Raw genomic sequence first — 17,081 nt, 5'->3', positions numbered from 1 at the left:
GTTTTTGCAAGCACAAAATTACTTAATTTTAAAAAGATACATTTGTTTTATTAATAGTCAAATAACAGTTCCATGTGGATAAGATTGTGGCTTTGTGCCACTGGAATAATGTTATCATTAGCTAGACGATATAATTTGCTTAGGGTGCAAGTACTTCAAGTCAGGTTAGTATATATAAAAATAATTCTTCCATGATACAAACAGTGTACTATATTGAACTGTTTACTTGTGCAGGAGACATCAACACGCATGCATCTGCTATTCTTTTTCATTATCTTTTTTCAACATAATCGTCATTGATTTTTATATTTGTATTCCTATGGGCTGGGTATTTTTCCCAGTAGATCATGCAGCTGAATACATACCACTAAATATTACGGACAGCCTATCAGATAAACGCCATATACCCTGGTGCGTGTGTTCAAAGAAAAGCTCCCCATACAACCACACATCTGCTGGTTTTCTGTTTTCCAATGAGCATGATAGTAATTGCTATTTGTTGTAAACACTTCTGGGTTATGTATTTTATACAGTATACTGTATAGTCTTGAAGTCTTCACGTTGTATTTCAAATCAGGTTGGGGTGCAGATTAGCAAGCGTTTACTCATCCTAGTTTGAACAATAGGCTTAAAAGCCCAGTTAACAAATCATAAAATAAATCCTGTGTTAAAGCTTTGATAATGGGGCCCACATTCAAGTCATTTTTAAAGTTAGTTTGAACTTGAATAGGCCTGATGTACTGACTAAGAACTTATTCTTTACTTAAACTCATTCATTTTGTTATGGGAACATTACACGTATAAGGTGTGTTTACTGTGTGATACATATTTCCTAAAGCATTTTAATGATTGTACTGTAGTTGATATTAAAAAAAAAAAAAAAAAACACAATGCATTTTTGTTTTTTGTTTTTTGGGGTTTTTTTTTAGAAGTACCTTTCTTACAGTTGTTCAGCCATTTACAATGGGTGCCATTTAGAATGAAGAACACATTTCATAAAATGAAGTGTAAAACGTGTTTCCTGTATCTCACAGGGACTGCTGTCTACAAAGAGAAGAGGAGACATAGATCTCACAAGTTCTTATGTCTTCGAGTTGGGAAGCCTATGAGGAAGACTTTTGTATCTCAGGCAAGTGCATCCATGCAGCAGTATGCACAGCGGGACAGAAAGCATGAATACTGGTTCGCTGTTCCACAGGAAAGGTATGAAGGCAGTGAATAGTATACTGTATTATGTTTTTACCAAGCTAGTTCAACATTAATTTGTCAACTTAGCAATACACCACTATGCTTTTGGCCCGGTTTGTTTTTGTTATGGTATTATTTCAAACATACACTTTTTTGTATTGGTGTCGACGCATTACTGTCAAGAAAAAAAGTGTTAAGAGGTAAAGTTTCCAGTTGAGATAATGTGCTTGGATAATCTTGAATATAAAGGGATTTTTACATTTTAAAATTAGATTTTATAAATGGTCTTTTAAAGCAGAGTTGAAAAGTAAATTTAACATGAAGTGCTGTTATCTACACTGTTTTAAGTTATGAATGCTCATATAAATGGTGTACTGTATTTTTCAGCTTGTCAGTAATGACCTTGTTGGAATCTAAACAAACCTGATTTACAACCATGTGATTTGTAATGTACAGAAATGGGCAAACGTTTTGCATCACCTAGAATTTTAGGATTGAAACTATATGGACATAATTTAGATATTTTATTTAAGATCATGTAATCAAAGAAACTACAAAATGTATATCGCAAAAGTCTACTGGAAGCCATCACAGTAGTACAGTATTTCATGTTAGATTCCAAAATGTCACATTTTTCAAAGTATATGGAAAACTGCAAAGAAGTATGTAATTCAATATGTTAACGTAACATTATTCAGCAGGTTTCATTCAACTTTATGAAGCAAAATTAGTTAATTATATAGGGTGATGCAAAACTTTTGCCCATAGTTGTAAATTGCAGCATTGAAAGATATTTATGGATATCTGTAGACTTTCGTTTTTTAAAACATACCTACATATTACAATTATTTCTTGCTCAATATAGTGTACGAGTTGGCCTCCTTTTTTTCATCTGATGCCTGCATTTGTTTTATCTTTGTATAAAATTATATAGAGCAATGCATCATAACATGTTTTAAATGCCAAAACTGACACTTTATTCTTACTGCCAGTCTTGTAGTTGGCGTAAAGGTCATCATAATGACTGATCGCTCCTCTCCTCTCATCTTATTTCTAGGACGGACCATTTGTATGTGTTCTTCATACAGTGGAGTCCAGACATGTACTGTGAAGGAGCTGGAGTTTTAGGAAGAGAGCCTGGGTTCATGGTTGTAAAAAAGAATGAGGAATCAGAAACCGGTGAGGAACCAGCAGGTGAAGTAACAGCAAAGGACTGGGAGGTAGGACTCATCGAAATCATTTTCCTAGTCTGCACCATGTTCTGCTGATGATATTACATGTTGTTTAATTCAGTGTACATGGGTATGAAGCTTATTTAACAGCACAATGGTTGCTAAGAAGTGACTAATGTCTTTTCAAGGTAGTGATCCTGTGCGTCAGTTAAATGTTGTTCTGATAAGTAAACTGTGTTTGTTGTTTCCACAGTTTTAATGTTTTTTCTGTGATATTTGTGATTCTGTGCAGCTGAACTCCTTTCTCTTTTTCTTTTTTTCTCCGTGCCCCTGCTGTGATTTGTTCTTTGCTGAAGGTATTTTGTGTTTGCACTGCTATTTTGGTATATCTGATTTTGCATGACAAATTATAAAGAAGCTCCAATTAATCGGTCGACAAGTTCATATTCCATCCTGTTGCATTGTTTTAAGGTGTAATTTGATGTTCTAGCAGCCTGTATGGTATGCATGCTTTCAATATACATTATATGTTCTAATACTTACAGGCGGCAATATGCTGATGTCTTTCTCTAGTATTTCTTTTTACACAATGCATTATTTAAATATTGAATGTAAAAGTCTACATTTATTTCCATTTTATGTTATGTTATGTATAAATATGTTATGTTTTGTTAGAAATGTAGCCATGTGATGTTTTTGTTTGTTTGTTTCTTCATTTAAAGTTTTTGTTTCCAAATTCCGCCAACAACTTATTCAGTAGCCCAGAGGAAATGACTGAAATTATATTTTAAATGGAAATTTATTCTTCTCTTCACTTGGATCAAGTGCAGACAAGAGCTAAACTGCACTTGTAAGGCATAGAGAGGTGGGGTCTCCAGATTTTTATTGCCAGTGGCTGATGATTAATTATCAGTTTGACCTGTCTACAAAGAAAATGTTGGGGAAATATGATATATGTTTACTCTTCTTTTTTTTGTTTAACAATGGGTACAAATGTGTTTTTCTAGATAGAAAGTTAGCGAACCCACACCCAAATTCAGAGAGAATGTTCTAGTCCATATATAATGGAAACCCAATTTAAAAAAAATAAAAAGCATTCAAACAAAATGACCTCAACAAGTCAGGAGTTCCATTGTATTGTGTGAATAGGGGTGCAGGAAATTGCAGCAGGAGACAATATAAAGTTAACGTGTACCAATTACAATCTGTGTCACAGCCAAAAGCTCTTGACATAAAAGATTCTTTCAGAGCAAGGAGTATGAAATTGATACATGGAGAAGTCGATACTTGAACTGGGGACTGAATTTAAATATTAATGCAAATTAATGATGTAGGAAACAAAATTGACTGATTTGTACTCACAAGACTTGATGGGTCTAGTGTGAAAAGCCAAATGGTCTTGTGATGTGAATCTATTGAGCTGTATTGATTTCAAACAATCTTCTTTCCTCCAGTCGGACTAAACCTTTTTTTTTTTTTTCCCCAACACTTCAATCCAATTATCCTCACATGTAATGAATCACTAATGTATTAATGTCCATGAAAAATCATCTACTGCTGGTGATTCTGCAGACATGTTTGAATAAAATTAGACTCTAGGAATGCCGGCAGAAATGTGGACTTGAAAGATGACAGCAGTAACTTGGACTTCAAGCTCATCTTTTAAATCTGATTACAGGTTTAGGTAATCATAATAAGAGGGGTCAAGCCAATCAAGCCACATTAATGTTTGTAACATTGTTATTCTTAGAATAGCGTTTGCTTTCTTGTCTGCGGTTTCATATCAGGTTTTTATTTTCCAGTTGTAGTTATTCGGCAACAATAATAGTTACTGTGTCTTTAAATTTGTCTCAAGTATTTGTTTTTGATGCAACCGAACTTGATGAGTGGAAATACCGCCTTGTGGCACCTTGGCGACAAATCAGGGTAGAGGGATTGCGTATTCCCGCAATGCTATTGGCTGTTTGCCTTACAGACCTGAAAATAGGAGAGGTTGGTCAGAGCAGTTTTCCCATCCTGGGGAGAAGAGATTTAAAAGTCTGTGACATGAATATTGCTTATTTATTTGATTTAACATTTTGAAAGGGAAATGTTTCCTTCCAGGCGGCTGAAAGAAGGAAAACTGACTGCAAAATACACGTATACTGTGGTAATATTTACTTTATCGTAGTTGCTGTGGTTACAGACGCGGAAATGTTTCTGTTAACAAGCCGAATGAGTGTGAACAGTTTGGGAAACTTTGTAGCGTCGGTGTGTACATATTTGCTTAAGCAGTTTGTGTGGCACCACTAAAGTAGGATATACCACCATGGCATTCACATGTTGCACTGCTGTATGATATATGTCATACACATTTTCTCGATGACAAATAAGTACGTGCATACATTTATAGTTATAAGGAGTACAGAAACTAAAGCGAATAGTTAAAAAATGTGAACGTAAATCTCTGTAAAGACTTTTTGTTTAATATATTTATTTTATTTTATTTATTTATTTTAAGTAATGTCACTGATGTAGACAACTGCCAGTCAACTGCCAGTTTGTAAACATTGATTGTTATACGGTGGGTTTTAGTATGCTTTGAAAAGGGAAAAGTGTGTTTTGGTACAGCTAAGGCCAAACGTTTTGCACCACCCTATATAATTAACTAATTTTGCTTCATAAAGTCGAAACCTGCTGAATAACATACCGCGTTTTTCGTTTTCCATATACCTAAAAATAAAAACTGTCAAGTTAAAAAATGTGACATTTCAAAATCTAACAAGAAATACTATATTATAGCTTCTCGTAGACTTTTGCGATATCATTTTGTAGTTTATTTGATGACATGATGTTAAATAAAAGATCTACATTTTGTTGTTGTTCCTTTCTGGGCTATTTGTTAATATCTCTCAGCTGCCTGGCAGGCATATAATATAATATCTGCTGGAAAACTTGTTTAATACTGTCTGGTAATTCCTATTAATTTTCTAGAAATGTGTCAGTATAGTGATTTAATTAGTATTAAAAATTTGTGTTGAGAGGTGGTTTTTAAGAATATACATTTCTTATGATTCATTATGGTTGTGTTTCTTGTCATTTTGATTTACATTTTAATTCCCATCTGAACTGCTGGGGTTTAACTCTGAAATGTTTGGTTAGTAAAACAGTCCCTGATGTCCACAGGGACCTGTTTTCCCAGGAGAGAAAGGATACTTGAAGACACTGTTTTGAAGTATATCTTGAGAACAGCTCATTGTGAGGAAGCCTTGTTAGGGAACTTGTTTTGCACGTGTTTTTGCAGGTATTGTGTCTTTTAATTTATTAACCCCTTTACAGCCAAGCTTTTTTTATTGACATTATCATGATTTATTATTTATTTTTGTCAATGCAATTTATTTTATATTTTAGGGTGGCATGTTTTTGTTTTTTTTTTAAAAGGTAATATTGTTTATTTTGATACTGTGTAAGAGGCTAGTTAGTACAGTGTGATACTGCTGGATTACTGAAAAGTGTCATTGCTAATAAACTGGTAGTATCAGGTCAGTATAGGCAGAGTCACTATTACTGTACAGTATCTTTGAACTAGCTGAGGCACTATTCATGTATATTTGAACTACTCCTTTTAGTACAACCATGGTCATGTTTTAGTTTCTCACAAAATTTGATGTTAAATTAAAAATTATGACTAAAATATACTGCAGAAACATAACAGCAGGTCTTATTTTTCTTCAACACTGTTTTCTTTGTTAGCCATCTGGTTAGTACCATGTACAGAAAACAAAAACTTGATTGTATGCAGACTCAGCAATGTTGGTATGCATTTGTTACTGTGTGATATAATTTCATGGCTAAGAATTGACTTAAACATTTAAATATTTAAAACAGGCTAAAGTAAATAGTGGTGCTTTAAAGACACAGATCTGTATTTTGCATCCAGTATATGAACTGCCTTTTTAATACCTACTTTTACATTGCAGAAAGGTGCTGATATTCTGGAAATGAACAAGTAAGCAAACTAGCAATAAAAAATAAGACTTCTAATTTCCAGCCTGCGGCCAGTTAAATTGCCATCTACTTTGCCAGATGAGCCACCTAAAATTAGTTATTTCAAAAAGGGGGAAAAAAATAGTTTTTGGGCAATTCCAGCGTTATGGATGTGACATTTGCACATACAATGCACCTTGTTACCATATACATGGGTTCATTTAATATTTAACTAAATATGATACACTATTTAGATAATGTGCTTTTTGAACTGTGTCATGTTCAAATTACAAGGTTCAAAGTCTCGTCAATTGGTTTATCGCCCAAAGAAACTTGCATTATGGATGTGACAGAAATGGACAAGCATTGCTGGGTCACTTAACGTGTTCTCAGAAGTCTATGATTTGTGGAACTTGCAATCAAAACATTTAATGTAATTTTTGTAATACCTTTGCAGCTCCCAAAAATTATATTAACTAATACCTCAGGTTTTTAATATGTTCAAACTCAAAGTGCATTGTTATGGATGTGTTCAAGAAATTAATTTAAATATTTTTTTAAAAAACACATTAAATTGACATTTGTCATTAGAAGTCCAGATAAATTTAAATCAAGACAAAATTCTGATTTAAAGTGCGTTTATTACAGAGTTTAAATTTCTATTGATCTTTTTAAATATTAAAAACCTATTTTGTTGTTTTGTCACAGGGTTAATATTAACAATTCCATTTAAAATAATATTTAAGGCTTAAGAAATATTGGTGTATTGGTGTAATATACAAACTTTCAAAACATTTTAACCACTGCTATTTCTTGGTTACCAGTAGCTTTATAGCTTCCAAAACATTTTAAGCTTATTCAGTTTAAAATACAGTATATTCCTTTAAAAAAAGTACAGTTTATTTTACAAAAGCAAGATCTCGTTTGTGTTCATGGCTGCATTATTTCCTTTATGTGCAAACGTGAGTTGCAATATTAAAGCCATTGCCTGTGTGTTCTCTAATGGGCTTTGGTTGTTGTATTAGAATGTGTACTGGTCTGCTGTTTTGATTATCTTTGCTATACTAATTAAGTCTGTAGTTTTGTATAGCATTTATCTGTTCTGGATATGTACAGTATACAGCTCTGCAGTTCATAAATGCTTAACTCTTTAATATGAAGACAGTAGATTGTATTGATTTTATAATTTCATATTTTTATAAATTATGCTGTACATCTGAAGAAAGATTTTTCATAATGGATCACTCAAATGCTCAAAATCAGAATGATTGTATCTTCAGTGAAAGTTAAAATACCAATGACCTTTTTTTATGGGTTTCTTTTCCCCCCCACTGGTTTACATGAATTAGTCTGGATTATATTTTGTCCCTGGATTTTACAATGTCAAGGTTGGGGTTCTGGCTGCAGAACAAAGCATAGACTTGAGGTGGCGAAGTGATTCATTCTCTTTGCCACAGGCCTGGATACTTCTTCCTTTCCTTTCCATATTTTCAATCTTTTGTTTATCCATCCTTTACTTCCTCCTCTTCCTTAGTTGTCAGCAGCATTATTCTCTTCCTGTCTCTGTATTCAGGTAGTGTCAGTGGCTGAGTATCACCGCAGGATCGATGCTCTAAATACTGAAGAACTCCGCTCACTCTGCAAACGTCTCAAGGTGCCCCCTTCAGTAGTTAAACCCATTCTCCGGAGACTCCATACATTGTAGTGTTCTTGTCTGGGGCAAATCCCACATCCAATGGGTTTGTCAGTGGCTGCTTCACCACAAAATGTTTCTGCAGAAAATTCCTTCATTTCCTGAAGAGTTTGTAAAATTGCTGTGATCTGCTGCAGTGTTTGGAACATCTTAACTATAGCAATGCCCAGTTCTTGATATTTGTGCGTTTTTAGTATTAGGCTGCCCCAACTTACACATTCAGCTGTGATTTGTGGTTGGATTTCATGTATTTCAATTTTCAGGGGGCATTGATGTGGTTAAAGAAATATACTTTGTAGTATACTGTAAGTGTGTCAAGGCTATGTCATTATTTGTTTCAAACAAATGAGGAATTTTCTGTCTGCCTCCTTAGTGATGCCTCACAAACTGTGCTCACATTACAGCAGCTTCTGTGGTGATGAGGACCTCCTTTCACATTTCTTTATTCATTTAGAAATGGGGGGGTGGTTGGGAGGAAGTGTGTTTTGTTTTGCTTTGTTGTGGGTTGGCATCGGCTGAAAACAATGCAGGTAACCATTCAAGTATCCTATAACTCGAGTGCATTCAAACATGTTACCTAAAGTATAACCAAACTAGTACGGTAACCAGATAACTTTTATTTTCACATTACAATACATTTTTGTAATATAATTTGATTAATTTTAAATTCGATTCATAGTCCAATTGATAATTCTGTTTTTTCTTCAGCTGATACCCTTTATCTGCAGTACTAACAATATAATTCTACAAAATGCTATTGATTTACACTGCAGTTGTAGATTAGTACTGTGGAGTGCTGTGATCTTACAGTAGGTAGAAACATGGAAGTTAAACAAATGTCCAAGAGAGCTTTTAAGACGTGAAAAAAATTAGCCAATATTTTCTATCAGTTTGATTGGCTTATTTGTTTTAATATTCAAATGTAAGAAATATATATATTCTCATTTTGGATATTTGCATTTGTTTACAGAACCCTTTTAGATATTCTGGTTCAATAAACAAATTTGAATGCTTTAGTTTGGATTGCTGGAGAGGTATTGATAAAAATATATTTCTGTACTAACAAAGAAGTAGCCCTGCCATTGAATTAACATGATCTGTGTCGTGACATTGATCAGGTTTAGTTATTGAGCTTAGAGCTCAGCGATGGTGTTGGTTGACAAGGATGCAATTATATTTGAGGCAGTAAATGGTGCTTTAATTTTATACTTGCATTCTTGTAACCCGGTATGTTCTTAGTAGAAAGGGTGTTTTATGTAAACTTTTATATGCCCTAATGACTTGTTTTGTTTTATTAGATAACAACAAAGGAAGAAGTGAATTCAAAACAAGGACCAGCCATCAAGACTGATGTAGAACCAGACACTTTCAAACCAAATCTAAGTGAACCGAGTGAACTGCTTCAGCCTGGGCAGATTGAGAAAGTACGTTTTTATTATTTCCTGTAAAAGTCTGCTACTTGTTGGTGGTTTGGTGATTTGTATACTGTATGAATATATACAGAGTAATAGACAGGGTTCAGTGAGTTACAGGAAAATAATTCCATCTAGGGTTTCTGTGACCGTTTATAAACTGGATATTAGTATCTGTAATAAAAAAAGACAATAAATGGGTGTTAAGGTTCAAATTGCAAGTGAATTTAATGAATAATAATAACGTACATTGAGTCAATATTAAAGAATCTTAAATATCATTTTCTTTTTGATAATTCAGGAACAGTGAATTAAACTGGGTAGATAATGAACTGCAAAAAAAAACCCTTACTTTTAAGGAAAATGCGTTTCGATGGGGTATGCTGAGTTTCTTTTTTTAGTCGCTGTCAGTCAAAGATTTGTGTCGCTCGCTTGGTTGGTGCTCCTGTTGGTGAAGGATGGTTGTAAATCTTTACAGAGACAGATTTGTTAAGTGCCTAAAAAACAAGAATTGTGGGTGCGGTCGAGTGATTGAAAAACAATACATTTTGTGTTTGAATTTAAAGTGGTCTTGAGGAGTCGAATGGGTCAAAGTTCAAATATATTTTCCTCTAGAGGAATTATGACATTTTGACGTCACTACTGTGCTATTCTTTTTTTTGAATGACTCAGGATGCAAATATTGCCTTCATCCATGTATTATATTAGTATAGTCATATAGGAATTTTATTCAGTGCCAGATTTCACATAGCCAAGGCTGAAGGTATCAAGACAAAGAATTTTGTATTAACAGTATCACACTGCCAAATTCATGCTGCAATTGGATAGTTGCTAGTATATACATATTAATCAGTCCTTCTGACATGTGATTGGTTAAAACCTCATCATATGACCAAAAATAGATCCAACTATTGCCCCTATGGTGCTGTTTACGGTCTGTAGTTTTCTTTTACAAACTCCCTCAAATTACGTCCTCTTGCTGAGCGTTCATCCTCTTTTCACACAACAAAGCAAAATGGTGGACACCAGAAAATGAAGTACAAAATATACTTCAAAACAAAGACGCTGAAAACACTAAAATCATCATAAAAACTTAGCTTTTCAGTGTTTTCTGACTTCCTACAATTCAAACAAATCCAACTTGACGATGTAAATATATGCAACGTTCACAAACTCAGCGGAGTCCTCTGAGAATTCTATGCTGCAGTGAGAGTCACAGAAACTTTAATAACTCTGTGCTATGGATTTAAAAAATATTACTTTCTTGGTGGATTCATAAAACAAATCTGGACTGCAGACCTACGGCTTTGGGCATTATAGTCCCCTGTTGGTAGTTATAGTTCCCTTTCAAGTACGAAATGTAACCAATACCGTATGGGTATTTACCTCCTAAAGACCCGAAACCTGAATAAGGTATATCAAAGATGCTCGTAAAGCCTGTAACGCAGTCGTGTAACTCACAAAAGCACTGCTGTCACAGACCCCAATGCCATTTTTCATTTCAATAACTGACCTGACAGGAAAGCTGGTTTAGATAAGTACTTGTTACTTTTTTCTGCTATATATTTCACATTTGTATTTTTACACAAATTATATGTGATATTAAAAACAGTCGCTGTATTAGTTTTACTAATTGTACATATTTGAGCACTACAGCCTGTTTGTTGCATCCCACTGCGGTGCCCCACGTGAAGCCAGAGGCTTAAGTCACTCCTTCCTAGGGATCAAGCCACATAAGTCGGCTGACTTTGTGCTCTCCCCCAGGCTGTAATAGCTCTCCCTCCTTTTCGGGGCGTGAATGTCACATCAGTCACGGACCCACAGGACGTTGCGGTGGTGTCACAGGAGGTAGCAGCTCTGCTGCAAAAATTGGCTATTCGCATGCTAAACCCCCTGCAGTTTATTATTATTATTATTATTATTTATTTCTTAGCAGACGCCCTTATCCAGGGCGACTTACAATTGTTACAAGATATCACATTATACATTATTTCACATTATACAGATATCACATTATTTTACATACAATTACCCATTTATACAGTTGGGTTTCTACTGGAGCAATCTAGGTAAAGTACCTTGCTCAAGGGTACAACAGCAGTGTCCCCCATTGGGGATTGAACCCACAACCTTCCGGTCAAGAGTCCAGAGCCCTAACCACTACTCCACACTGCTGCCCCCGGTTGGAGGAAGGGTTCTACTCCGGGTACTTCTTCGTGACCAAGCAGGATGGTGGCATCAGCCCGATCCTCGACCTCAGATAGATTACCAAGGTGGACCTCAAAGATGCCTATGTCCACATCCCCATTTGGCCTCTCCCTAGCTCTCTGTGTCTTCTCAACGTGCATGGAAGCTATTCTGGCTCCTTTTGAGAGTCAAGGGCATCAGCGTGGGCTGGGGCGCTGTGTGGAATGGCAGCGGGGCACAGTGTGTGTGGGACCCCCCTTGGCTGGGTCTCCACACCAATGTTTTGGAGCTGCAGGCAATTTATCTGGCCTTGCAGAATTCTTCTACAGACATCACAACAGTGGTGGCTTACATCAACCACTACGGTGGCCTCAGGTCGCTCAGTCTCCATCGCCTGGCCCGCAAGCTTTTGCGCTGAGCACACAAGAACCTCCTCTCACTGCAGGCAATAGATCTGCCCGAGGTGACAAACTGGGCGGCGGACCTCCTCTCAAGGAGAGTCCCCAGCGCCTCAGGGTGGAGTGGTGAGCCTCATTTGGGAGAGGTTTAGGAGAGCAGAGATAGATCTTTGCCTCCCAGAATCAACCCACTGTCCCCTGGTTCTCCATAATAGGCGGGGACCCGCTGGCAATAGATGCCTTGGCACACCAGTGGCCAGGGCAACTTTTATATGCCTTCCCACTGCTTGCCCTGCTCTCACTGTGTCTAGAGAAGATCAGGCAGGAGCGCCGCAACCTCCTCAGTCAGGCACGGGGGACTTTATGGCATTCCAACCCATTGAGCCTGCAGCTCTGGGTCTGGCTCCTGAGCAGCTGCATTTAACACCCTGCAGAATGCCAAAGCACTGTCCACTCGTTACCCAGTAAGGGTACAAGTGGGGTGTTTTTCAGACACTTACCCATATAACCACAAAAGCCAGAAGAACTTCCAAAGAAATCATTTTTGTTTATTTGTAACATAAAACAAATAGCAATGCCCTTTGATGCTCTAGTGTAAATAACAAGGAATGTTTAGAATTAAAAAAAATCTCAATAAGCCGTCAAAAAACAAAAACACGGAAATGCCAAATATACAAAACCATTTGAAACACTGTACTGTACAGTCATGCTCGTTTAGTGGAAATACTGTAGTCAGGGCCCAATGTATTTTTATCTGTACTTGCTATCAATTTCCTAAATAAATAAATAAATAAATAAATAAATAAATAAATACTTAGGCTAGACATTTTCAGAGATGCAGAATCACAGTCAAATTGTTCTAACAGTAGATTTATAGAATGACTTAAATTTTGTAAATATACCAAACTAGGCTACTCTATGGTTTCATTCATAAGTTGTAAAAATAAAACAAATGGATGCAAACGTATTTAAGCGATCACCAGCAACAGATCACCTACACAGCATTTTGAAATATGAACATAACAAACAGCATGATTACCAAAAACATTTTTTTTAAAAAGGAGCGTAACATACTGAAATTTAGCAGCCTGCACAAATATGCACTCAAACCTTATTTTAAAAAGAAAAGTTACTGATAACAAACCCTTCACAAAACAGTGTACAAACAGCTGCATGTCAACAGAATATTTAAATTAAATACGATGCTGTATGAAGTTGCTATTTACGCCTCAACTAGAAGTAGACTACAGGGTCCACTTGGGTTAAACCGAAAGAACCTGAACGACCACGGATGTTTTCTGAGAACCACATTACTCATGGAATACTGAGTTAAACGCTTAGCAGCACAAACTAGTTCTTCATATAAAAATATAAAAAAGGATAAAAATATTTATTTTTAATTTAACGGATCCGTATTCTAATAGCACTCCTTCGGGTTCCAGTGCTTAAATAAGTTTAACATTTGCACTCAATTGTAATAGTTATACTATAGGCTACATTTTTGTCTCATGTTCATCATACTGTATACGCGGTATGCTGTATGGAGTATTATATATGTTTCGCTAATAGATGATAACTAGCATGTTTTTGCATACAAAAACAAAGCTGGTCTCATTACTGAATTGCTCTGGTGTATGAAAAAGTCATGTACATAGGGACAGATTTTTTCATAAAGACTGTAATAAGCTAGTTGACACATTTCAGTAGCTGATCTCACATTTTTATGTCCCTGACCCTGGGTGAAAAACAAAAAAATGTGTTGGGGTGCAGTTTTACTTAGATCTCTTAGAACAGTCCTGTTTCACCTGCATTATATCAGGCCGGTTTCCTTTTTTTGTGTGGTCTCCACTTCATGGGTTGCTGTACAACATATTTCCTTCCACGTGTTTAGGACTTTAGAAATTGATAGGGTAGTAGATTTAAGTAAAAAAAAAAAAAAAAAAAAAACTATGGAAATTCAGCTACAAGAACTTTGTTAAAATAATGTTACGGTTGCAGTTCAAAATCACAAAAGTCAGGAAATGGGACGTTAAGGTTGCACGCACCTTAACTCACCCCTATTATGCCTATGCATCACATCAGATATGTCTCATACATGACATTAGTAATGACATCAGCTAATCACATGACAAAAGCTCCACCAAGACTGCCCAGAACGACATTACCAAAATAATAACCTTTGGAGAGTTTGTGATGTCATCATAAACTAGGAGATCTTATTGTCTAGAGGAATATGTATTTTGTTTTTGTAATTAAATTTAACATGAATGTTCACATAACAAATGCTCAACCAAGACTGCCCAGATGGACATTACACTGGGGAAAAAAGACACAATCATAGACAAAACAAGTACACTTTCATTGCGCTCACTGTCACTCCGGTCACTCTGCACTATTGTCTATAGACGTGACATAGGTGTTGCATAATTACTACTGTTACTTCCAATGCAAAAGTTGGCACACTTGCCACTATGCAATATGTCATTGCCACATCTATCCAAGACCACTGGTTTACCAAATGCATTTGAATATGTATCTCACTCAGTAAAAGGAATGTTTTTTTTTTTTTTTCTAGAACAGTGCCATGGAGAATGAGGACCAAACTGTGCTTCTTTGTCTTGTTATTGTCATATGAGTTCCTAAGAACAGCTAACAGGTCAATATTCTGCACACACACTGAACATGTTCATACACACTGAACGTGTTCCAGTAGACTTGTTAAATGTAATTCATATAGCCTACATCATGGTAGTAAAAAATATGATAAAACAAATTCCTTAACTCATCACAATACTGTATACAATGTTTAAAAACAACAACAGGGACAAATCTCAACTTTTTGCCATTAAGCAATTTTTTAACATTCTCTATAATAAATATTTATTATATAGAACGTGAAAATGCAGCAATTGTTGTATTTTACTCATATAAATATATAAATTAAGGGTAAAGTAGTAGATAAAATGTTCTACATTAATGGTGAGGCAATACCAGCAGTGTCTGAGAAGCCAGTGAAAAGTCTTGGGGGATGGTACGACGGGGATCTAAAGGACACAATTCGTGTGTGAGAAGTTAGACAACAAGCAGTGGAAGGGTTGAAGAGCATAGAAAGCAGCGATTTACCAGGCAAACTAAAACGCTGGTGCTTTCAGTTTGGTCTACTGCCGAGGCTGCTGAGGCCACTGACTGTGTACGAGGTTTCTTTGACAACAGTAGAGAAGCTGGAAGCTTTAATCAGTTCATACATCAGGAAATGGTTGGGAGTTCCACGCTGCCTCAGCAGAGTGGGACTTTATGGCAAAGGAATACTGCAGCTACCAGTCTCCGCTCTAACCGAGGAGTTTAAGTGTGCCAAGGTCCGAGTGGAAATGACATTAGTAGAGTCACGCGACAAATGCGTAAGGGAGGCAGCACCTGTGTTGAAAACTGGAAGAAAGTGGGCTGCAAAGAAAGCTGTGGAAGATGCAAAGGCTGCCCTTCGAATTGGTGATATCATGGGGCAAGTTCAGCATGGAAGAGGGGGTCTTGGTCTCAGTTCCGCTCCTCCTACATGGCACAAGGCAGCCCTAGCTCAAAGAAGGAAGCTGGTAGTCAACGAGGTGCAAAAGCAGGAGGCGAGGATGAGGTGTATAAAGGTCGTTTCCCAGGCCAAGCAGGGAGAATGGATGAGATGGGAGAGTGTGGAAAAATGCAAGATTGGCTGGCAAGACCTATGGTCAATGGAACAGAGTAGGATCAGTTTCCTCATCAGGTCAACATATGATGTTCTCCCATCACCACAGAACCTAAACCTCTGGGTAGGAGATGATCCCTCATGTCCTTTGTGTTCATCACCTGCAACATTAAGGCACATTTTGACAGGATGTAAGGTGGCTCTTAGCCAAGGACAGTTTACTTGGCGCCATGACCAGGTGCTGCGATGTTTGGCCTTAGCATTGGAAGACAAGCGTAACATGACCAATAAGTTGCCACCAGTTCATCAAAACATTACAAACAAAAGAAAACATTTCTCCACCCAGGAGAGCAACCACCAAGAAAAGGTGTTAAACCCAAGCCTCACCCAGAACAACTGGAAGCTGCTAGAGACTGAAAAATGCTGGCAGATGTTGGTCAACGGCTTATTTTTCCTCCTGAGATTGCCACCACTAACCTTCGACCAGATATTGTCTTGTGGTCTGGATCAGCACGCCTTGTTCACCTGGTTAGAGTTAACAGTGCCAGGGGAGGATGCTGTAGATGAGGCGTATGAGAGGAAGAAACTGCGGTATGCTCAACTAGCCGCTGAAGCGGAACAGCGAGGATGGAGAGTCCGGGTTTACCCAGTGGAGGTGGGTTGTTGAGGATTTGTGGCACACTCTCTACAACCCGGTTTCTCAGAAACGCTGATGTACGGGTAAGTAAGCCGAGTTGAGTGGGGGATGGAGGGGGGTGATGCTGGGACGCCAGAATCACCGTCGAGCCCTCTTGAGGTGTTGTGGGCTAGTCAACGAAACACAGAGGATGGAAGGTGCCCACTTGAAGACCCCAGAGATGTACCCTACTTAGCTCAGTCCAGACGGTTGTCATGTTGATGCGCTGGGGAGACCGCACTGTGGTTGATCCCCGGAGCCAGAATCGCTGCAGTTGTGTGTGCTGATCCAGGGAGGCAAATAAGCTGATCCCAGGAGCCAGCATTACACTTCAGGCATCAACACCAGGTATAAGGATATCTGCATCATCATATGGAAGGAAACACAAATGGATGGAGACGCAGATGGATCACATTACTTTACTGTAAAGCTACGTCTTAGTTGGTGCTTATCTTGGCAAGAGCCGAGTTTAAATCAGCATGTTTTAACATTTACTCTCATTTAATGGAAATCATGTATTTACTGATATAGTCTTTACTATCCCATGTATAAAACTAACCTGGCTACTGGCAGAACCACTGATTTCATTTACACATTTCAATGTGCACATATTTCCTTTGTGAATATTGTGTGCAAGTGTAAATATATCTAACATATAGATCACAGGTACATTCAGACATGTTAAACATTGATTTTTTTTTTTTTTTTTTTTTTTT

At 37.0% G+C, this 17,081-nt stretch overlaps 1 protein-coding gene across 3 annotated transcripts in view; it reads left to right on the top strand.

Annotated features, from left to right (window-relative positions):
* Positions 1 to 17,081, top strand: part of LOC117399394 (oxidation resistance protein 1) — a 204,447-nt gene that overhangs the window by 179,105 nt on the left and 8,261 nt on the right. For 2 of the 3 annotated variants that reach the window (XM_033998509.3, XM_033998510.3), the window contains 4 exons: positions 1,035 to 1,203; positions 2,246 to 2,408; positions 7,900 to 7,980; positions 9,318 to 9,443. In XM_033998509.3, the coding sequence (XP_033854400.1) occupies positions 1,035 to 1,203; positions 2,246 to 2,408; positions 7,900 to 7,980; positions 9,318 to 9,443 (539 nt within the window). The remainder of the gene's footprint in view (positions 1 to 1,034; positions 1,204 to 2,245; positions 2,409 to 7,899; positions 7,981 to 9,317; positions 9,444 to 17,081) is intronic. The other variant, XM_033998511.3, reaches the window with a different exon arrangement.

The sequence above is a fragment of the Acipenser ruthenus genome, chromosome 4, assembly GCF_902713425.1.
Source record: "Acipenser ruthenus chromosome 4, fAciRut3.2 maternal haplotype, whole genome shotgun sequence".
Classification (NCBI taxonomy): domain Eukaryota; kingdom Metazoa; phylum Chordata; class Actinopteri; order Acipenseriformes; family Acipenseridae; genus Acipenser; species Acipenser ruthenus.
Note: the sequence above shows the minus strand (reverse complement) of the source record. Positions and strands in the feature narration are given on the sequence as shown.